A 25,092-nucleotide genomic window follows, 5' to 3' on the forward strand; every position below is an offset into this window, starting at 1 on the left:
GGAAATTAAAAATGAAAATACCTGTTTCTGAGCATTTTCTTCTATCTGTTTATATTATATAGTGAGCATTTCTCATTTGTCCAGAAGGTGGCAGTGTAATATCAACTGCATGTGATGCAGAGGCTAGCTAGAGAATTGGTGTTTCTCCAGTTCTCTGTATCTGTGATGTGTTTGTATTGTTACCTTACTGAATACTTAAAATATAGTACAAACACTACTAATTTTATCCATTATCTTATTTAGAAGTTGTGTGACCAAGTTGGTTTATATGTATTTAATCATTAAGCCTCAAGTTTAATTTAGAGTAAAGAGGGCAAGCAGACCTCCTGCTAGTATATTTTTAAGTCTCCTTGTGTGTTGAGCATATTTGTTTTTATTCTAGAGTACATATTGAAGTTTTCTTTTCAAAGACTAGTACCTAATAACTATCTTGTTTAATATATATCAGTTAATACCAGTTAAATTAAACATGTTATTAAGAAAGTTAGAATAAGTAGGAGATTGCTGTTTATTTTTGATTTTGTGGATGTTTTTTCCTTCTTTCCTTTTTCTTCTGAGGGTGGAACAGTGAAAAAATAATTCAAAACCTCTTGACCAGAAGAGCTCCAGCGACTCTCCTTCCCTCCCTCATTTCAAGCAGGAGGATGCTTTTTCTTCTTAACATTCTCCCCCAGTACTCTGAATTAGAGATTTATTTGCAACGAAAAATCAATTAGTCCTAAATTTATTCATGGATTTCAGGTCCAGCGATCAATGCAAGTCCACTCAGTGGGCTCAAGGGGACCCAGTTCATCCCAGTTAATGTGTCTGAAGGGGAATTACCATTGATGCTATTTTTTTCCCTTTAGGTCAGAGATCAGATCTCGCTGTCACGGACTGCGGCAAGTAGGAATGACTTCACCCTGCAGCTACCCAGACTGCACCTGGAGACCTTTGCAATGGAGGGGCTCAAGGGCAGGCCAGAGGTTGTAGCGTGCCAGGTTAGAGTCTAAATTACATTGTTTGCTACCGAGACATGTAGAAAAAGAAATTGCACTAACTGTGGAGAATGGAAGCCTCAAAGTACTGTGACTAACTTGAAGAAGATGCAAATAATTTTTCCTCATTTTTCTTCCGTCATGTAACACTATATTTCACAAATAATTGTGTTCTTTTTCTTTAAAGCCTAGAACTAGCCAATTAAATAATCCAGAAAAGTTTTTTATTTTTTACCAAGGAAAAACGTGCGTTTTATAGCTAAGTGCAGTATTAAAAGAACATACTTTTTGGGCAGCAGAGGACAATAAGACGCTAGGCTGTTATCTCTTTAAGCTAGTCTGAATTTGTAGCTCTTATTGTTTTACAATAAATCACTTTAGATAAAATTATCAGGAGAGATATTTGATATCTTTCAGTGTTAATTCCAAAGTATATCCAACATTTCTCAGGTGGTAATTTAATTTCAGCAAATCTAGAACCTAGGTGCACTTTGCATTGAAAAGTATCTTATACTTCAATGTTTAGTTTTAATGAACTTTGTCATATGTGCCAGCTGGGTTATTTCATTTACACAACTCAAAGCACCAAATCATAAAACCTCAAATAACTTTAAAATAAACTTAATAAAGATATTTATTTTCAAAAACATATTTGTTTTCAGATGCTGCAGCTAGCTTTCTATTCTAGATTACTATTAGGTTATTGTGATCATTTTTCTCCTTAGGGTTAAAAATATTTTTTAATCAGACAAAACAAAATTTAGTATGTATTTTATTTTCCCTTTAATGCCCAATTTCTTTATTAGAAAAATCCATCGACATTATGTAAACTATAGGGAACCTGGTAATTCAAAAGAGGTTGTCCTTGTTCAATAGCACCCTAGATTTTTCAATGTATTTAAGAGAAATATCTCTTAAAACTCAGTCCCTTTCACATTTTGAGGTTTAAGATAAACTTTTTCATTCTTCAGTTTATGACCCTGTAAAATTTTAACTTTGTACAAAATTAACGTCAGTCCAAGTGGGGCTATGTTAATTTTTTTCTACATGCTCCATACCCTAATTTAATTTGTTATTAGTACTCAAATTAATGCTCAACAAAGAAAAAAATGCTTGTTGTTTCTTTCATTAGATTGTCCACCAATATATCTAAAACATATGTAATTGTAAAATGAAGCATAAGGCATTTTTATTTTCAGTTATAGGCTAGAATACTGTGCCATTATTTAGTACAAGATTAAGATGTACATTTAAAATTTGATTATATTTAAAGTACAATATGATTTGAGATTTTTCTAGTGGTTGTAAAGTAATCCTTTGCTTGGTTATCTTAATTCGGGATCTCACAGGGCTTAGTACTTGTCATAATTCACAAATAAAGACTTCCCCCATACTCTAGATTGTGGTGATTTGGAAAAAGACTGCTTCTTAGGAATGCCATTTTTTGAGGCAAAGCATGAACTCTCTAGAGTTCTGACATCTGTGAATAACAGGAAGGAAATGGATGGGCTTGTATTTTAAACTACTATCTTTTCCAAGTTCTAATAAAAATAGTTATGTGGGTTGCCAGATACCTAAACACTTGGGTAAATTTTGTATTGACGTGCTGTAACATGCATTGTAGCTTAGTAATATATGTTTTGGTTTAGTATCCTGTGCAGAGAAGAGCGCATGATTTGGGCCCTAATAGTGTTTCACACACACACACACACACACACTCACACACACACACACAGGCACACAGTTGGTGATATAGAGTACTTTGAGAAGAAAGACACTGTATTAATTGAAGACCTTAATTATAATAATAACTATAATTATAATAATAATAATAAGTGCCATTTTAGTGAGCACTTACTGTGTAACAGGTATCATGCTTAGCTGTTTAAATAAATGATCTCAGTTAATTCTCGCAATGGACCTGTCAGATAGATGGCATTATTTCCATTTTACAATTGAAAACAACAACTATAGCAGGTAACTCTCCTCAGATCAACAGCAAGTAAATGGTAGGGCCTAGAGTCTGGGTTTAAGTCTGGGTGTATTTGACTGCAAAGCCTGAACTGGTAAAATCTGACAGTAAAAATCTAGATGCCTGTGTGAAATGGTAAGAGTGAAACCTTTGAAATCTACAGTGGAGTTTTTCTTCCATTTACAAAGTGTACATTATGCATCTGTGTATGATGTAGGTCATAGTTTATGCTGTGTTGTAGACAAATGCACAGATACAAAATTTTGTTTCCATTTGACAGGCTAATATTATAGAACTCTACTTTTCACCTTTTTGCAGTTTGTAAATATATATATTTATGCTAAGTGTGGCTATATATCTAGGAATTCAGTATTTGTTTAGCTTTGTACTGTGTGCTGATGACGCAGACTACTCAAAGCGTGCACAGCTTTCGATTATGATGAGGGGAGGACCACTATGCAGGATGTGGAAGTGTCTGAATTATTTGGCCAACATATACAACCATCGTTTAGAGCGGTAGGAGCTGAAGTTTTCCTAGACAGCCACTGTCTGTCTTTTCCAAAGGGGCAAGCTTTATTATAGGTATAATCCTTGATGGAAGGAAGACCAATGAGCATGACTGAAAGTTGAAGAGGATGAGTGGATTACCTTATCTCTCTGTACTCAGAAGAGCATGTGACTGATACTCTTCTACAGGAGATAATTCAGTTCATCTAGTCTCTGCGATCTGCTAGCTTTTAGCCCTGATTTCCTTATCTGCAACAAAGTGTAATGCTAACGATTTCTCAGGCTTGTAGTAAGTTTCAATGAGGCAATGCATGTAAAGCAGAGAGCACAGTGCCCAGCACAAAGAAAGCAGACAACGCATGGTGGCTCTTATTACTGTGACCAGTATGGGAAACATTGTAAAGATGAAGTAAGCAACAGTAGCTTGATTTTATTACTTTTGAGGGGTGTGTGTGGGTGGTTTTTTTTTTTTTTTTTTTTAAGAAATTGTTACTTCGAATCTTTTCTCTATATCTTTCCATTTGTTTCCTTCAGTCTTCCTTGTTTCTTCAAAAGCTTCAAATAATTTTGATGAAGATCAACTGTAGCTCCCTATTTACTTTTCCTTGTTACCTGATGTTCCAGTGAGGCCATGTCGCCAATGTAACCCCTGTTTAAGCTCCTATGGCAAGTTTAGAACTATTATACCTGGGCTTTTATCTCCTAAATAACAGCATATTAGTCTACTAGGATACTGGAAAAAAATAAAACACCTAGGTTAGACAAGTTAGCTTTAGCTGAAAAGCCCAGTACAGTGTGAATGCAGAGGACTTTGTAAGAAAAAATATTCTGCCCATACTTTATAAAGATACCTGTTACTCATCGTCTTATACTTTGAATTGTGTTTTTTCAATAATTATGATATGTGATGCTTTTAATATCTGGAAGATATTAGCAGGCATCCAATAAATGTTTTGCCTCCATTCCCATTCAACAATAAACAACACAGAACAATATCAATATTGATATTATTGAGTGCTTATCCTGTACCAGTTACTGTGCTAAGCACCTTACATTTACTCTCTCATTTAATCCCTGCAACAACCCTATGAATAATAGGTGCTCTGCTTTTATCTGTTTTACAAAGGAAGAAGCTGAAGTTTACTGAGATGAAGTAAATTGCTAAAGGTCACATATCCAGTGAGTAGGGTGACTGGTCCAGTCATTCTTTTAATCATGCCTTTCTGCCTTTTTGTAAACCATGGCATAGTGTTTTGTGTGTGTGTGTGCGTGTGTGTGTGTGTGTGTGTTTTAGGGTAGCTGAGAGGAAAAAAGAATAAAGGTAGGGTCTGTCTATAAAATACAATTTCGTTTGTGAGGAGATCATGGCGAGAATAGAAATCCAAAAGAGATTAATGGGGAAAGTTACTTAAACTGTGTATTTCAGCCTCTTCATCTATAAAATGAAAATAATAGAAGTTTCTAACTCAGTGTGACTATTGAATGGGTTAATCCACCTGAAGTGCTTAGAATAGTGACAGGTACATTGTAAACACTCACTATTTATTAGCTCTCCACTAACATGAAAGGTCGTGAGACCAGGAACTTGGTTTTGTTCACTGCTGCATCATCAGAGCGCAGAACCCTGCCTCACATAGAAAAGGCCCTCAGTATGTATGGGTGAATGAATACTTGATTTCAGACACTGGTCAAGGTGACTTAGGAAGCTGCTGTGCCTAAGTTGTGCATGCCTTTAAGAGACTTGGGATCAATTTTTTTTTTAACTTCTAAACCCACTTCATTTAAAAGGAAAAGTCCCCTGGACCAGCTCATAAAAGTGTTTAAGGCTTAGTGCACAATAACTATACCTCTGAAAATGTAGTATATTTTATAAATATATGTTTATAAACAGTTCATTAGAAAGGCTTCATTGTGAAACCATTTATTTATGAAGATTTTAAACAAGAGTCTTTACCGTAAATCCAGTAATCCTTTAATCACCCATAACCTACCATGTTATTACAAAGTCCTTACTTGGTATGGTTGTTTGTTATGTGCTATACCCGCAAGTTTTGGGATACCACGGTTTTTTACATTTAACTTACTTTCCAGGCATAGAAATTTCTTCCAGCTATTTTGTTGTATTTATAAAGTTAAATCATAAAAGGGCATCTTGAAGGGATTTTTTTTTTTTTTTTTAATGTAGAGAAGGAACAAATACCTTGTACCTAAGTACCTAAACTGTCAGGGAATAAAAATATCAAGAATCACTCAATAATTTTTTACATGTGTTCCCAGTTACACTGCTTAATGCAGCAGCCTTCTAATTGTTGTATAAGAAATGTCTTCATTTGGGCATAGTTAGAAGTTAAAGAAATGTTAGGCAATTTTACTTGAAATCTTGTATTATGTAGATATTTTCTTCTTCAAGTTATTCCATCCCCATAAGTGAATTTTCAGATCTCTGATTATTTTTTAAAACATGAAAATTAGCCATTTTGAATGGAAATATTGCTAAATATGTAGCATACTAAATATGTAAAATTGCCCAGTTGTCCCTGAAAGACTAGATGACTTCTATTAGTTCTTTAGTTTCCTTTTTAAAGTATGGTTCTTTATTTTCTGATACTAAAAGAAAGTTTTACCTTCTTTTTATAGTTCAGGTCTTCCCTTATTTTCAGATGTCCATTCTCACTGGGTTCCTAATTTACAGAGTTGTCAGGGTTTAGTCTAAGAGTCTCCGTGGTGAAGTAAAAAGAATATATTTTGTGACAGCTGTATGTCTCATAGATATTCCTTTTCATTTATTTCTGGGTCCATGACTGTGCTTTGAATGTTTGACATTATTGGAAATCTGACCTTTTTGGTAAGTGGGGTCATTTTTGTAATAAGGTATTGGGAAGATTTTGGGTTATCTAAAGTTGTTATCAGTGAGTGTGCAATTCTCTTTAAATTCTAAAATCAAAATATCTTTTAAATTAAAAAACATAAAATGATTTTAGAATTCACTTGTGGCATCAAAGAGAATGTTGAAATGCTACCTTCTTCAAAGGCTGGAAAGTGCTTCCCAGGGAAGACCTGTTTATTAGGGGAAAACAATTAGCTGGAAAAATCATATAGTTCATCTGAGAATAAAGGCATTTTGATGGGAAAAATGCCATCCTTTGTCTCATCTAGCTGCTTGACAGCTGTAATCTCCAGTTCCACAGAATAAAACTTGTGCCAATGAGGAATCTAAATGTCCAGGATTTGAGGCCTACCTCAAGGACGAATATAAGAATTAGTGCGTTTGTTTTTCATGTTGACACCAGGAAGAATAAATGGCACTTCCTGAAGTAATGTTGTCAGAGAAAATATTTTTGTTATTTGCTAGTTAAAATTTTAGAATTCTACTCTGAAGATTTGATAATACACAAGCAGACATTAAGTTTCTTCAAAACTTGCTGGTACTAGAGCTGTGAGCAATGCTAAATAAAACAAAATATAAAGAGAAGTAAGATGTTAATGTGTACAGAAGGACTAATTTTAGGGTGTGTTGCAAATTGGGACAACAGTGATTACATAATAGCATAATAGCATTTAAACATTGATTTATAGTCATTGTGAGTTACACCTTGTTGTCCTGAATCTTATAGTCATTGTGAGTTACACCTTGTTGTCCTGAATCTGTATCGTCTCCTAAGGTTTCAGGACGTTTTAGTTTCCATTGACCAGGAAGACTTTGCTAGAAATTTAGCCTCGCCCATCAGTCGTTATTAGAGCAGTTCCGGTATTATCACCTAAGTCCTCTCACCCTCCCTGCCTCCCTTCCTCCTCCCTTCCCTTCCTCTGCCTGTTTGATTTGCTTTTTTTTTTTTTTTTTTTTGGTGGTGATGATGGTGGTGGTGGAGGGCGTAGGGGGATGCATCAAACAGAATTTTAGGGCAGAATCTTGAGAGTTAAAATGTAGAATTATGCTTTTTGGTCCAGATATTTTACCAGGTGATATATGCTACCATTATTTTCTTAACCCCCATATTTTATTTCAAAAGACTTGTTGCAAAAAAAAAAACAAACGTGTTTTTCTTTGTATCTGTCGTTAAAACATAATCTTGGGCATTAAGTGATAGCTAAGATTTCTAAAAAAGAAAAAAATCTGTTAAGTCTAGGTGTGCTAAATAGTTTTTTTTTTTAAATGTTTAGCTGATGGGACATTTTACATCTTGCATCATGGGTTTTATTTCAGGTTAGTGGTGGTCTGAAACAACAGTTTTGTTTTTTTTCCTGTTGGGACCTTAATCTCTCTTTGCCTTTTGAAAATGACAGGATGACATATGAGGGCAAGGAAATGCATCTGTATAAAGCTTCTGCTACACAGAATCTTATACTGAAGAATTTAGTGACTCCCTACTCCTTAACTCAGCTGAAAATATTCACGAATTATTCCCTGTGGGAGTGACCTGGCATCAGTGATCTGAACTGACACTAAGTAAAATCTGGTAGGAATTATTTAAAATAAAGTCTTTTTTTTCTAGTTTTTAAAAATCATTTCTTCCTTTGTTTATTATAAGGGAGAATAATTTGGAAGAAAATAAAGTCATAGCAGAGTCACTATCACAGAAGGTTGAAGAGGTTATACAACTTTACCAGAAAGTAATAGGATTAGCCACAGAACAGATGGAATCCTTTACCTGTAGACACTAATCACACAGGTAGCAGGAATTCTCATTATTTTATCCAGTTGTTGTCTTTTTCTCACGGAAAACAACATTGTCCTTTCTTGTGAAGGATGAATATGAATTATCATCCTTGTGGTGCTGAGTGCAACTGGAGTTTTATCCTAGAATCACTGTCTGTGAGCTTTTGGCCCTTAATTCTTCTGGTGCATCACCTTGTCATCTGTAACATGAAGATGACGATACTTGCCCTGCTGCATCTTGGGACAGTTGTGAGGATCACATGACGTGGATGAAAAAACTTTGGAAATTAAACAGCACTAATAGGTAGTTTTTAAATTGTTTTCCTTTAAATATTTGGCTTATAAACATTCCTTGATCAGGTGTAGACTCGCTTAGTTTTCAATCTCAGGATGACATTTTCGCCCTTCTAAAAGAAAAGCAAGTAAATCAGATGATAGGGGAGTTGGCAACCATGAATCTGTGCAATTTCCTGAATGTCATTGCGTTTGCTGGAAACATTATGTTGATCAGAATGGGAATTTGGAAGAGAGAAAATAACTCTTGTCTGCTGGGGAAAGAGGCAAGCAATGTAGTATTGGAGAAAGCCTACATGGAGAGTCAGAATGCCTGGATTGAAGTCCCGGCTCTGTAATGTAACCACCTTGGCAGGTGACTCAACAGTCCTGAGCCCCCTATTTCCTCACCTTTAAATGGAGGTGGTGAAGCCTGTCTTGCTTTCACTCATGGGGTTGTGGGGAGATCAGGTTAGATAATGTAATGTGGGGAGATCAAGAGAGATAAGGTGCTTTTTATATTGTAAAATGCTAAATTAATATAAATTATGTTGGACTGAACTGCAAACAGGCCTGTGTTTCAGGAAAAGTAACCTAAGTACGTTAAGGAATGTTTTAGTGTTTTTGACTCTTGGAGACTTTTGACTGATGACCTGTTTGATACAGGTTTCACTTTAGTAGCAACATGTGCAATAAAAAGAACAAAATATTCCACAACTCTAGTGTTTTCTTATAGCTCAGTATAAAGCCATTGCTAACACTGGTGAATGCCCACCATATACTTCTATTTGAATAATTATTTTTTAAAGTAATTCAGGCATTACTACTGTCTTCATATATCCTTTTAACTCATTTTGTTGCCTTTATTTATACCATTTGATTTTTTTTTTTTTTGGACTTCAAATTCCAACTCTGAAAAGGTGACAATATTTGCCTGTATGTGAAATGTTTGAGACACACCTAGTTAAAAACAAAGAAACAAAAGCACAAAACATATGAAAGTACAGAGCATTTTTTTTTTTTTAGTTACAATTTTCAGTTCTAGGTAGCTCAAAGCAGAAAAGCTGCTGAATGATATGAACATCATTTCTTTGCCATTAATGTTAAGAGGCAAAAACTAAATCCCAAACTTGACCCTTTCTCTATCTTTTTTTTTTTTTCATTTTTGAAGCCTATTTAAGTATAACCCTACTCAATAATACCTTTTAATGCTTATTATTGAGAGAATGAAGCCTGTGAGCACCTGAACTTTCAAGGGCTACAACAGAATTGCTCTTCATTTTAGCTACTTGGACAAAAAACAGTGTTTGATGGACTGCCTAGGTGAAGACCTGGGAAAGGAAGGGTTATGTACAAATTGAGTGAGTTTATTATGGCTTAGTGATTTGCTGATTGATTTCATTTGCTGTCAGTTAAGGCTCTCTTAATGTCAGTTTTCTTTGCATAATGCCTTGAAATAAAGACCAATGAAGTTCTTCAGATTGATGCCGCTTATATAAACTGACCCTGATTTGCCCTATTCCACATGACAATTTAAGTGACAGCGTTTAGAGGAAAATACAGCAATGAATATGCAACTTAAGGATTAAGGGAAATGCAGTAAATCATTCAGTCTAAAACTAGGTACAAAAGTAATTTCTTGTAATGATTCCACAGATGCCTTAAGTTTTATTAAACAGACTATTATCAGTCACAAGAGTGTATGTGTGTGTGTGGTGGGGGGGGGGGTGTAGGTAGAGACAGACAGACAGACAGAGGGACAGAAAGAGACAGAGGATTGAATTGAAAAAGAGAACTAAAAGTGATCTTAAATCTTTTCAAATTATAGTAAATCTTCCTCTCCCCACTTACTTAAACTTGGAGTTGTCAGAATCATGGTTTAAAAAATATTTTATCTGAGGTTGTATAAGTGCTGTATATTAAGTGACCAGTGAAACATAGGGTAATTTTGAAGCTTTAAATGCTTTTCAGTTTCAGAGCCTTCTAGTAAAGTGCTAGTAGCTTCTTTTTTTTTCTTTCAATGGCCAAAAATTTCATAGTGCTGATTAAAAAGAGGTGTAACTTTTGTGGGGAAGACTAACTTAAGAAGTAACTTGCTGAGGAAACTGTAAAATACTAATATCTTAATATCTCTTCTGAGTGAGGGCTATTTCACCCCACAGCCCCCAGGTAGATTTTCTCTGTGGAGTGTATGACATTGCTTCTGTGTTGCAGAGCAATATTTTTGTCCAGAGTATATTTTATAATGCATATTAATCACAATGAACCTGACTTGGTATAACTTCATTAGGATTAAAAGGGCAACATAGAAAACAGAGCACTAAGGTGAAGAAAGCCCCTGGGTTCTGTGCCAGTGGTAGGAGGTTTAGCAAAGCGGCATATCATAAGCCTAAGTGATATCTGTGCCATATTTAAAAGACACCCACGTTGTATATTTGCAAATAAGGCTTAAAAAAGTCCTCAAACCTTAGGTCTTTGGTTGAATGATTATCTGGTAGAATGATTTACCTACAACATGTAAAATTTAGAAGAAGAAACTCCATGTTTTTAATCCTTCTAAAATTGAGAAGGAAATCATGATTAAAATAAAATATGCAGCTTCACCTTGTATATTTATTAAGTTATGTCATGGGAAAAAATAGGAAAAAAGAATCTTTATGAGACACTTAGCATGGGGACTTACACAAAGCCCTCAAAAGATAGCAGTTAAGATTATTACTATTGAGACAGTGTGTGTGAGTTGAGGAATGTTATGATTCTTCATCAAGTGAGAAGGGATTCTTTGAAAGTTTTGGGTGTCTCACGTTATTACCAAGTTTTTGATTACAGCACATGAAGAGGTTAAATGATTTCTCTTTAGCACTGAGTGGTAGGTAGCAATAAAATGCTCTGAAAACTGGTAACTTGGAGGCAAAACTTGACCTGAACTAATTTTGTGACAAAGCCTGAGAAGAGCTGTGGCTCAGCTTATTCCCCTCAGTGTGATCATTCCAAGGTTTTGCTGTAGAATGTATTTGATTAGACTGTGTTGCCCCACATCCCAACTAGAGTGTTAATATACGGCATATGCTCCATATTTCCAAAATCCAAAAAATCCCAAGCTCCAAAACACATCTCGGTCCGAGGTTTCAGATTGGGATTGTGGGAACTGTATCAACATTATAAAACATTTCCCACCAAAATAACACATATTACTGCTTCAATGCAAGACTTGTGTTTTTCTTATAGTGAGGCACGTTCAGCCCGTGGCATGTATTCTTGAGTGAAATTTGAATTTAATATCTAGTATCTCGTGCTTTATGTTTTGAGCCTTAAAGGAATCATGTGTAGTTTGTGTCCCCTAAAAACTCAGAGACTTCAACAATTGTGTTACAGGCTAATCAGATATGGCTCTAATAGGCTTTACTTTGCGCAAGTCTGATCATGTTTGGAAACTAAAGGCACGTTTCAGTTCCATGTGAATAGGAGTCTCCTGAGACATTCTTTCAAGGCCCCTTCCTTTTTGTATTCTGAAAGCGGAATGGGTGAAATTCCTGGTCACATAAACTGCTTATCTTTTCTTGCATATCCTTCTAATTTGTTCCCACTGGGTAAGGTAATGCAGACTCTTGAAGGGTCTGAAGAAACCGGCTTTCCTAGAGTCTAGGCACACTCTAGGTAAGGAGAGCGAGGTAACTGGGAGCGAGGAGTCTTAGCAACCAGGATGGCCTTTGTTGTTTTGTTTTTTAATCTATTTATTTATTTATTTTTGGCCGTGTTGGGTCTTCATTGCTGCACGCAGGCTTTCTCTCTTTGCGGCGAGCGGGGCCTGCACTTCATTGCGGTGCGTGGGCTTCTCATTGCGGTGGCTTCTCTTGTTGTGGAGCACGGGCTCTAGGCGCGCGGGCTTCAGTACTTGTGGGACGTGGGCTCAGCAGTTGTGCCTCCCGGGCTTAGTTGCTCCATGGAATGCGTGATCCTCCCAGACCGGGGCTTGAACCCGTGTCCCCTGCATTGGCAGGTGGATTCTTAACCACTGCGCCATCAGGGAAGGGAAGCCCCCGGGGTGGCCTTTGAGTCAAAGTTATCTAGTTATTCTAGAGGGAAAATGGAAATATCATTTGAGAGTATTTATTGATTTATTGGATTGGTTATAGCTTTATTTTTTATTTTTTCTAGTTTTATTGAGATATAATTGACATACAGCACTGTATAAGTTTAAGGTGTACAGCATAATTTGACTTACATGTAGTGTTGTGAAACGATTGCTGCAATTAGTTTAGTTAACACCCATCATCTCATATACAAAAAGAAAAAAGAAAAAAAAAGTTTTTCTCCTTGTGATGAGAACTTGGGGTTTACTCTCTTGACAACTTTCAAATCTACCACAGAGCAATGTTAACTATAGTCATCATGTTGTACATTACATCCCTAGAACTTACTTACCTTACACCTGGAAGTTTGTATCTTTTGACCACCCTACCTTCATCTAGTCCCCTTTCTCCTCACCTCCTACCTCTGGTAACCATAAATCTGATCTCTTTTTTCCTGAGTTTTAAAAAAAATTCCTCATTTAAGTGAGATCAGACAGTATTTGTGTTTCTCTGTCTGACTTATTTCACTTAGCATATTACCCTCAAGGTCCATCCATGTTGTCACAAATGGCAGGAGTTTCTTTTTGTTTTTGTAATGGCTGATTTTATATATATATATATATATATATATATATATATGTATATACACACATATATATATACACACACACACACATATACACACACACACACACACATACATATATACATATATATAAAGACTTCTTTATCCATTCATCTGTTGATCAACACTTAGTTTGTTTTCATGTCTTGGCTATTGTAAATAATGCTGCTGTGAACATAGGGGTGAAGATATCTCTTTGACATAGTGTTTTTGTTTCTTTCGGATATGGTCCCAGAAGTGGAATTGCTGGATCATTTTTCATTTTGGGGGGAACCTTTATACTGTTTTCCATAGTTGCTGTACCAATTTACAATCCCACTGACAGTGCACAAGGGTTTCCTTTTCTCCACACCCTCACCAGCATTTGCTCTCTTTTGTCTTTTTGATTTGATGATAACTGTTCTAAAAGGTATGAGGTGATATCTCATTGTGGCTTTGATTCGCACTTCCCTCTTGACTAGTGATGTTGAGTACCTTTTCATGTGCCTGTTGGCCATTTGTATGTGTTTTTGGAAAAATTCTATTCAGATCCTTTGCCCATTTTTAATTGGAATATTTGTTTTTATGCTACTGAGTTGTATGAGTTCTTTACATATTTTTGAGAGTATTTAGAGACCAATTCAAACCAGTAAATTGGCTTTAAACAATAAAATGGTCAGCTCTTTCAATCATATAGATTTGGGTATGGCTAACATCATCCAATGATGTATTGAGCACCTGCCAAGAACAAGGCATCGTGCTGTGCTCTGGGATACAGGGGTGACTCAAAAATCTTTCTAGAGGGAATATGAAATTTGAGATTGAAATGAGAGGGAAAAAATGATTGCTGTAGGAGAGACATAGATAAAGTCCCAAGCCTGCGCTTTAGAGGAGAATGAAATTTGTTCTTGCTGGGAAGATTAGGAGAGGCTTCATAGAGGAGGTGGCATTTGAGTGGGCCTTGAAGGTTATGCAGTTAAAAATCCCCTTTCATGTAAAATGTTACTGTCAGGAAATACAGATGGGAAATATCTGGAGTTTGAGCCGGAGCTGCTCGGTAGCTCTGCAGCAGTGACATCTATGGGATTGTCTCATCTGCAAACAAGGGTAGAACTAAATGATTGGTAGGATTCTTTTCAGTTAATTAAGCTCAGTGGTGTTGTGAATAAATTATGGTCTCTGCTGGATTTCTTATTGTTTGTTCCTTCATAATGTACAAAAAATAAAGTCATTGATTTAGTTGAAATCAGAAAGCACCTTAGAAGCAATTTGTCCTTAAAACAATATAGTAACTATTTTTTCGGAGTGATATAGTTTAATATACTTCAATGAATTTTGTCATAGAATAGAAATTTTAGGAGTTATTCAAGGCTGATAACCCTGACTGAAGCATGTAGATTCCCAAACCAATTTGATATATATCAGAATCAGAATGGGATCATGGTAGGAAAAGATTAGCTCTTAATAAAGAGCTCATAAAATTTTTTCTCTCTCTCTTTACTGATTGCTTTTCTTTAGGTATGTTGAAAATTGTTCATATTGCATTTAATTAAACCACAAACAAGTGCATTGAATTCTTATAATTCCAACTAAATGGCTTTTTAGCATCTTCGTACAAATTGATGTAAAGACACTAATGGATGTCCTTTGCTGAGATTCATAAAGCTAACAGTTTTATGTGAAAGGAGGAAAGATAAGTGTTCAACATTGTGTGTGTGTGTGTGTGTGTGTGTGTGTTAACGTATTTACTCTTTATCAGTAGCTTAGATCAAGTGCACTTTCTGAAAGCTGTTGGTTTTGAGATACTGGATTGGGCAGTTTTTCTTTGGTCGTGAGCATCTAGCTCTCAGCCCTGTAAGTAATTTATTTCTATAACTTTTCTTTTTGTATTAACACCACTCCTTAAAAAAAATTGCATAGCAAACCCACAAAAGATCAAAATTAGGATGTGTTTTTGTTACACTGCTCAAATTTGATTAAAGCAGTTGGATCTTTGTAGGTTGATTCTGGAACAGACAAATGGGGAGTGCTAGTTATCACTTTGGTCTCCAAAAAGTGTCAATCAGAGAGAGATTATTGGAATATAAGGTGCCCTTTGTTAAGCTCCAAATAGCTTTTGAATTTGGATAAATAGGCACTCTCAATATTGTCCACATTATTACAGAAATTGAAGGTCTCACTAACTCTAAACTGAAGAACCATACCATCTTACATGTAGTTAATTCAGTCAGTCTTAACAAGTAAGTATGGAATTCCTGCTCTGTATCCAGCCCTGTGCTTGACAGATGACTGAAATGACAGAGGATGAATGTGCATTCAGGGAGGAGGAGTTTAAAAAAAAAGAACCCCAAATGTTAGTTCCTAATACAAGAGGAACAAAACAAGCACTAATACAGGGACTGTCAAGGGCCCACATGCAGGCTCTGAGCCTTTGTGGAGTGTGAAGATTGGGAAAGGGCCTGAATGTATCGCTAACCTTGTTTTACATCCTCCTCAAAAACAGTGTTTTAAACAAGAAGAGTTCTGTCTTTTTGGAGGAGATAATCTCCTCTATTAGTGTTTTATCCCCTCAGTTTCAGTATGAAAGTTTAAAATGTATTATTGCCCCAACTTAACAAATGGGACTCAGCACTTGCCTCCTCTCTTCACATACAGCTAAATGGCTTCCCATCACCCTTAAAATAAACTCCAACCGTCTCATGTTGCTTTTGGGCTCTTCACGACCTGGGCCTGACTCTGCAACTTCCATCTCCCAATGCTCTCCGCCTCACTCACTGAGTCTATAGCAATGAATGTGTAGCAATACGGGCCTTTTTGCTGTAACTGAACACAGCAGGCACAGTCCCATTTCGGAGGCCTTGTGCTTGCTGGTCCCTTTACTTGGTGTGCCTCACACCAGATCTTCATGAGGCTCAGTCCTTCACTTCATTCATGTTTTTGTCTCAATGTCATCTCATGGAAGCCTTCTCTCATCACTAACTAAACTAGCCTCCCTTCCCCCTTCACACTTTATAGCCCTGACCCTGCTTTATTTTCCTCCATAGCACATGACCTAATGTATTTGTCTGTTATCCTCCCCTAACTAGAATGTAAGACCCATGAGAGCAGGGCTTGGTCTTTAGCACTGTATTTTCAGCACCTGGGACATAATAGGTGCTCAATAATATTTGTTGAATACATTAACTAATGAACTGGAGTTTTCTCTACTGTGAGCTTTTTCAGAGGCAGAGCTGTGTGCATATAAAAGAAAGGAGCAAGGAGCCTGGAATCAGATGAACTCCTGATTTTCAGTTGTGCCACTTGTTAGCAATGTGCCCTTAAGAAAGTTATTTATGGACTCTGAGCATCAGTAGTTTTATATGTAAAATTGTGCTAAGTAATTCCTGTTTTGCAAGGACAGTGTAAAGATTAGAGATTATGCATGTTTGCCGCAGAAAACAGACCATGCTCAGATTTTCATATACTTTATTTTATATAGCAAGAAAATGCCCTTCTTTTTCATGAGGAGTCTAAATTATCCTGCAAAGGTGTGTCTATTACTTAATAAGAATTAGAGAATAGTCAAAAGTAACAGTGATCTCCAAGGAATATACTCTTAGTTATCAAAAGTTTATATAAACATTTCCACATATCTGTGCCAGATGTTATGGTTTTAACATTTGGACAAAGCCAGACTTCCTGAATTCCAGCTCACACCATTACATTAAATCAAAATATTCCTTTTTACACTCATACCATACTAAGCCTTATCTATATGTCAATAGAATCGAAAGCAGGCTAATAAATCTCCATGGTAAAACTCACAATGATGTCAAGACATAGTAGGTTCCCAAGAAATGGTAACTATAATAATATATATATTTTTTCTGATGGAGAGCTAAAGTAGTGAAGTTAAGTTTCTTCATGGTTTCCTGTGACCCACAATTATTTCTGTGTTACTCACTAGCTAAACTTTTCTCAGTTTGTCAGGCCTTGTTTTGCAACACATTAATAAATTCTATAATTTACCTATATAATGAGCATTTTGTATATTATTACTTAAAATTTTAAGTCCCTAAGGTAAGGGAATTTATTGTTGCTACTACTATTATAGTCCTTATTATTATTATTATAATATTATGGACATATATGTTATTATATGTCCATATGCAGTAGTTTCCAAGAGGAACTTTATTTCATTCTCTGATTATTTTGATGATCTCTTTTTCATATTCTTATAGGAAACCAACATGTCATTTCTTATCCTTTTGGTCTTTCTTTACATTAACTTTTAGCGTAATAAGAGTAGTAATCACCATCAATCTAGATGCTGCATTTAGCCTCAAATTGGCCTTAATTCAATTCGGGTTGGAAATAAAATATTTGAAAAAGAATTGGTCTTGTTTTTGGCACATTTAAGTTGTATATGCCATGGTTGAGTGGAGGCCAGAAAAGAAGTTGAGAGTCTAAACACGATACAAAGAAAACACCATTAAAAAAAATCTGCTGCAAAAGTATTCTGCAACTCTGCTGAATATGGTTTCCCATGAGGCTCCTTCTCATACCTGAAAAGCTACAATATTTACACCCTTCACAGTGGTGCCAGTAAAAATTTTGAGTGTTGGGGTAAGTCAAGTCCAGGGCCCTTTCAAATGGCGAAAAGGAGAAAATGAACTTTGATTCTCTTTTTCTTATATAAAATAACACCAACAAAAACATACCTGAACTATATGCAACACCACATTAAGTCAATTTATGCTGTTTGTCTTTAGTTGTGCTTGACTTAAGGAAGTTGTGCATTTGCAAAAAAAATTTTTTTCTTCTATTTAATTACTTGATGCATTTACTATCCTTATCATTGTCACCATCATCACTAAAAAGCATTTCAGTATCTGTGTGCATATTGCATTAAGTATCTAGTTACACATGATTTTAACCATTCCCTCTACTAAATAAATAGGGGTACACAATCTTAAGTGGATATCAGTGCCCCAGGCCAGTCTCAAAAGGAAACATAGTAATTCCAGTACATGCACACAAACCCCTAGCACATTGACGGTCAAAAGTAGGCTGCCCAGGAATGGGAAAACGTCTTGTATGAGACAGAGGGGGAAGAAAACCAGGTTTACCAAAATTCTAGTTTCTACATAAAGGAAAGGTCATTTTTCTGCTGGGAAGATTTTCAGATATGGCAAGATAAAGGCCTCCCCCAGTCTTAGGACGAAAAATGAAAATATAATTCCTTGGAATCCCTTTCCTTCTGTACATATATCTAATATGCCTAGATCTCATTCAGAATGAGAATTTGAGTCATGAGCTAATCCTGTGTGGGTGGGATTTGGGATATCACTGTCTTATTTTGCTTGTAAAGTCCTTTACTGATGTTATTGGATCCTTAAGTCAGGCTGCTGAGAGATGCACAGCACATTGTCGTTTTATGTATATAAGTCAACTAAACTCACTAGAAGTTGTTTTCCAAATTTTCTCTTTTTTTCAAAGTAATCTTCTATTGTGTGGATAATAGGAAAGTTGCCATAATTTGTAGTCGTAATTTTTTTCTCATTAAAATAATCCCACAACCTCCTTTCATATTACATTTTTCTAGAATCAAAAGATGCTTTGGGGGAAGTATAGAAATTATGTGACATATTTGGATAGTGTAGAGATTCATTAATTTGTTAGAAATGTTTATTGAACTCATTCTACAGAATGAATGAAGTCCCCAAGAAAATATCATCTGAAGTTCTTTTGCTTGAAATAAATATTTCCATTACATAAGCAAAAATTGGTAGCTCAGAATCAATGTAGTATAATAATTATTAATGAGTTTGAGATCTTTGAAAATCTTGGTTTCATAGCAAAATTCAAGAGGGCTTTGCTTTTGTTCCCTTTTCAGTCAGTAGAGGAGAAAACATGAATTAAATTGACAAAAATGAGTGTTGTGATAGACTATCTGCATAATTTTGTGAAACTTGGAAAGCCTAGATTAATTCTGCTGATTTAACTGAGAAACTTTGTATGATAGATAGCCAAAACAAACAAAGCAAAAAAACACTAAACCAGTCCAAAGCAAACTGGAAAGCTTGCAACACATGGGATAAGCATGGGCTTTGGAATTGGACAGACATGGATTCGAAACCTAGTTCCTTTCTTTATTAGCTAGGGGACCTTGCATAATGTACTTCGCATCGCTGAGCCTTAGTTTCTTGTTCTGTAAAATAGAGATGATATGAGTCCTACAGGCTTATTGCCAGAATTGGAAAAATATGCAAAGTTCATAATGTGGTGTCTGGCACATAGTAATCGTTGTTGTTAAAACTGGGGTTCTGGTAAGCCTTGGAGAATGGGACTCTAGAGGAAGTGAGAGCACCTTGGGCAAAGATTTGGTCAAGCCTAGGCTTTACTGACTCCCGTACATTCCAATGCGTTTGGTGATTCTGGTGGTAGAGCGTGGGTTCACCTCCCTTTTTGGGCTACTCTGAGGCAGATGTGGGGTTGACTCTGAGTGGAGAGTTGGGCTGAGTGCATATTGTACTGAGTCAGATTGCACTGACTTCTTTGATGGCTCAGGCTCTACTATGGCTCCTTCTGGCACTGCTTTGCCAGTCAGTGAGCAAATATAGACAGTTGTCTGACACTCTGTCAGGTTGAGTGTCATAAGCTAGGTTGTTTAATCCAAGTGTCTGTATAAAGGAGTCTCTAGGAGTTAGGGGCAGGAGACAGGTTAGTCTAGTCCAGGCCTTTGCCAGATAAATAACTACCATTTAAACTTCAAAAAAAGTTTATTTGTTTCTAAAATATATATAGATATGTATATATATCCTCTTTTTAGTTAAATGTTAGCATACCCCCCCCACACACACACACTTTTCTCTCCTTTTTATTTTGAAATAATTGTAGATTCACAAAAAGTTACAAAAATAATACAGAGGAAACAAATCCCCATGTACCCTTCACCCATTTCCCCCCAATGTTACATCTTACATAACTTTAGGGCAATATTAAAACCAGAAAATTGACATTGCTACAATGTGTATGTATAGTTCTGTGACATTTTATCACGTGTGTATTTGTGTAGTCACCACCGTGATCAAGATACAGTGCTATTACATCACCACAAAGATCTTCCTCAGCTAACCACTTTATAGACATATCAACCCCTCCCCCAAAATCAGCCCTAATCCCTGGTAACCACTAAATATTTTGTCTCTATAATTTTGTTATTTCAAGAATACATAAATGCAGTCCTACAGAATGTGGCATTTTGAGGTTGACTCTTTTTTCACTCAGCATGATGCCCTTGAGTTCCATCCAAGTTGTTGCATCTATCAATAGTTTGTTCCTTTATGTTGCTGACTAGTATCCATGGTATGGATGTGCATAATTTGTTTAACCATTCATCCCTTGAAGGACATTTTCATTGTTTCTGATTTTTGGCTATTACATATGAAGCTATGATCTCTAGGATAAATGTTCAGAAATGTGATTGCTAGGCCATATGTAAGTGGATGCTTAGTTTTTTAAGAAACTGCCAAACTGTTTTCTAGAATGGCTGTACCGTTCTTCATTCTCACCAGGATGTATGAGAGATCCAGTTTCTCTGTTCCCTTGCCAGCTTTTGATGTTGTCACAAGTTATTCTTTTAGCCCTTCCATTAGGTATGTAGTGCTATCTCACTGTGGGTTTTTTCTTTCTCTAATGGCTAGTGATTTTGAAACTCCTTTTAATATGCTGATTTGCAATTTGTATAAGAGAATTCTTTGGTAAAATGTACCTTATTTTGCTCATTTTCTAATTGGAGTGTTTGTCTTTTTACTATTGAGTTTTGAGGGTTTTAAAAATATTTTCTAGAAACTAGTTCTTTATCAGATAGGTGCTTTGCAAATTGTTTCCTGTCTGTAGCTTGTCTTTTAATCTTCATAACAAGATCTTACACAAAGCAAAAGTTTTAAATTTTGATGAAATTCAACTTACTGATTTTTTTTCTTTTATGAATCATGCTTTTGGCATTATATCTAAGAACTCTCTGCCAAGCCCTAGATGCCGAAGATTTTCTCCTACATTTTCTTCTGAAACTTTTACAGCTTTATATTTTACATTTAAATCTATGATCAATTTTGAGTTCATTTTTGTATAAGGTCTATGGTTTAGGTTGTGGTAATCAGAATTATGATATGACCCCCAAGATCTTCCCCCTGATGTACTGTACATGCATTATATAATTTAACCTCTCTCCTTGAGGGTGAGACCAGTAAATAGGAGATTATTCTGGATGGGCCTGACCTAATCAGATGAGCCCTTTAAAAGAAGGTGAAGTGCCAGAGATGTGCTCTTTCTGGCCTGGAAGAAAGCAAACAGCCAAGCTGAGAAAGGAGGGGTCCATTTGGCAAGGACCTGAGGGGGTTCCTTAGGAGCTGAGAGTCACCCTGGCTGATTTTCTTGCTGGCTGAATCCAGCAAGAAAATGGAGACCTCCGTTCTACAACTGGAAGAACTAAATTCTGCCAACAACTTGAATGAACTTGGAAAGAGGGCCCTGAGTCTCAGAGAGATTGCAGCTCCAGCTGAAACTTTTATTTCAGCCTGGTAAGACCCTGAGTGGAAGACCCAGCTAACCCATGCTAGACCCATAGAAACTATGAGATACTATATTTGTGTTGTTTTATGTCATTAAGCTTTTGGTAATCCTAGAGTGTGGTGCTGCTTTTGTGCTTATGTAGATAAGGATTCTGATTACTGGAGCTTGCATCTGGGTGTTAGGGAAAGAAATGGGACATCCACGCTGTTGGGCACAGTGAGTTGGTAGATTGTCTTCTGGATGTGGAGGCTTCCTGAAGCCTTACTTGTGCCTTTTTTTAAAAATTAATTTCTACTGGAGTATAGTTGATTTACAATGTTGTGTTAGTTTCTGCTGTACAGCAAAGTGAATCAGTATACATATACACATATCCACTCTTTTTTAGATTCTTTTCCCACAGAGGTCATTACAGAGAATTGAGTAGAGTTCCTTGTGCTATACAGTAGGTCCTTATTCATTATCTTTTTTATATATAATAGTGAGTATGTGTCAATCCCAATCTCCCAATTTATCCCTGCCCCCTTCCCCCGTTGGTAACCATAAGTTTGTTTTCTACATCTGTGACTCTGTTTCTGTTTTGTAAGTAAGTTCATTTGTACCCTTTTTTTGGATTCCACATATAAGTGATATCATACGATATTTGTCTTTCGCTCTCTGACTTACTTCACTCAGTGTGACAATCTCTAGGTCCATCCATGTCACTGCAAATGGTATTATTTCATTCTTTTTTATGGCTGAGTAATATTCCATTGTATACAGGTACCACATCTTCTTTATCCATTCATCCATTGATGGACATATAGATTGCTTTCATGTCCTGGCTATTGTAAATAGTGTTGCAATGAACATTGGGGTACATGTATCTTTTTTTTTTTAAATAGATCTTTACTGGAGTATAATTGCTTCACAGTACTGTGTTAGTTTCAAAGTGAATCAGCCTTATACATACATATGTCCCCATATCCCCTCCCTCTTGAGCCTCCCTCCCATCTCCCTATCCCACCCCTCTAGGTCATCGCGAAGCACCGAGCTGATCTCCCCGTGCTATGCTGCTGCTTCCCACTAGCTAACCATTTTACATTCGGTAGTGTATATATGTCGATGCTACTCTCACCTCTCACTTCACCCCAGCTTCCCCTTCCCGCCCCGTGTCCTCAAGTCCATTCTCTACGTCTGCATCTTTATTCCTGCCCTGCAGCTAGGTTCATCAGTACCATTTTTTGTTCTTTAGATTCCATATATATGTGTTACCATACAGTATTTGTTTTTCTCTTTCTGACTTACTTCACTCTGTATGACAGACTCTAGGTCCATCCACCTCACTACAAATAACTCAATTTCGTTTCTTTTTATGGCGAGTAATATTCCATTGTATATATGTGCCATATCTTCTTTATCCATTCATCTGTCGATGGACATTTAGGTTGGTTCCATGTCCTGGCTATTGTAAATAGAGCTGCGATGAACATTGTGGTACATGACTCTTTTTGAATTATGGTTTTCTCAGGGTATATGCCCAGTAGTGGGATTGCTGGGTCATATGGTAGTTCTAGTTTTAGTTTTTTAAGGAACCTCCATACTGTTCTCCATAGTGGCTGTATCAATTCACATTCCCACCAACAGTGCAGGAGGATTCCCTTTTCACCACCCTGGAAAGCATTTATTGTTTCTAGATTTTTTGATAATGGCCATTCTGACTGGCATGAGGTGATACCTCATTGTAGTTTTGATTTGCATTTCTCTAATAATTAGTGATGTTGAGCATCTTTTCATGTGCCTCTTGGCCATCTGTATGTCTTCCTTGGAGAAATGTCTGTTTAGGTCTTCCACCCATTTTTTTAATTGGATTGTTTGTTTTTTTGATATTGAACTCCATGAGCTGTTTGTATATTTTGGAGATTAATCCTTTGTCTGTTGTTTCATTTGCAAATATTTTCTCCCATTCTGAGGGTTGTCTTTTTGTCTTGTTTATGGTTTCCTTTGCTGTGCAAAAGCTTTTAAGTTTAATTAAGTCCCATTTGTTTATTTTTGTTTTTATTTCCGTTACTCTAGGAGGTGGGTCAAAAAAGATCTTGCTATGGTTTATGTCAAAGGGTGTTTTTCCTATGTTTTCCTCTAAAACATTTAAAAACATAAAATTTCCTCACATAAATTAGGTGACCATATGTGCGTAGGTTTATCTCTGGGCATTCTATCCTGTACCATAGATCTATATTTCTGTTTTTGTGTCAGTACCATGCTGTCTGTATTAGTGTAGCTTTGTGGTATAGTTTGAAGTCGGGGAGCCTGATACCTGCAACTCCATTTTTCTTTCTCAAGATTGCTTTGGTTATTCAGGGTCTTTTGTGTTTCCATACAAATTGTAAAGTTTTTTGTTATAATTCTGTGAAGAATGCCATTGGTAGTTTGATAGGGATTGCATTGAATCTGTAGGTTGCTTTGGGTAGTATAGCCATTTTCACAATATTGATTCTTCCAATCCAAGGACATGGTATATTTCACCATCTGTTTATGTCATCTTTGATTTCTTTCATCAGTGTTTTATAGTTTTCTGAGTACAAGTCTTTCGCCTCCTTCAGCAGGTTTATTCCTAGGTATTTTATTCTTTTTGTTGCAATGGTAAATGGAATTGTTTCCTTAATTTCTTTTCTGATTTTTCGTTGTTGGTATATAGGAATGCCAGAGATTTCTGTGCATTAATTTTGTATCTTCCAACTTTACCAAATTCATTGAATAGTTCTAGTAGTTTTCTGGTGGCATCTTTAGCATTTTCTATGTATAATATCATGTCATCGGCAAACAGTGACAGTTTTATTTCTTCTTTTCCAATTTGTGTTCCTTTTATTTCTTTTTCTTCTCTGATTACTGTGGGTAGGACTTCCAAAACTATGTTGGATAATAGTGGTGAGAGTGGACATCCTTGTCTTGTTCCTAATCTTAGTGGAAATGCTTTCAGTTTTTCACCGTTGAGTATGATGCTTGCTGTGGGTTTGTCATATATGGCCTTTATTAGGTTGAGGTAGGTTCCCTCTATGGCCATTTTCTGGAGAGTTTTTATCATAAATAGGTGTTGAATTTTGTCAAAAGCTTTTTCTGTATCTATTGAGATGATCATATGGTTTTTATTCCTTAATTTGTTAATGTGGTGTATCACATTGATTGATTTGTGTGTATTGAAGAATTCTTGCATCCCTGGGATAAATCCCACTTGATCATGGTGTATGATCCTTTTAATGTGTTGTTGGATTCTGTTTGCTAGTATTTTGTTCAGGATATTTGCATCTATGTTCATCAGTGATATTGGTCTATAGTTTTCTTTTTTTGTGATATCTTTTTCTGGTTTTGGTATCAGGGTGATGGTGGCTTCGTAGAATGAATTTGGGAGTGTTTCTCCCTCTGCAGTTTTTTGGAACAGTTTGAGAAGGGTGGGTGTTAGCTCTTCTCTAAATGTTTGATAGAATTCGCCTGTGAAG

At 36.2% G+C, this 25,092-nt stretch overlaps 1 protein-coding gene across 9 annotated transcripts in view; it reads left to right on the top strand.

The window, feature by feature from the left end:
• CCDC171 (coiled-coil domain containing 171) overlaps window positions 1-25,092 on the top strand; it is a 365,291-nt gene that overhangs the window by 278,065 nt on the left and 62,134 nt on the right. For all 9 annotated transcript variants that reach the window (XM_068551775.1, XM_068551774.1, XM_068551781.1 and 6 more), the window contains one exon: window positions 849-980. In XM_068551775.1, the coding sequence (XP_068407876.1) occupies window positions 849-980 (132 nt within the window). The remainder of the gene's footprint in view (window positions 1-848; window positions 981-25,092) is intronic.

The sequence above is a fragment of the Eschrichtius robustus genome, chromosome 10 (genome assembly GCF_028021215.1).
Source record: "Eschrichtius robustus isolate mEscRob2 chromosome 10, mEscRob2.pri, whole genome shotgun sequence".
NCBI classification, from domain to species: Eukaryota; Metazoa; Chordata; class Mammalia; order Artiodactyla; family Eschrichtiidae; genus Eschrichtius; species Eschrichtius robustus.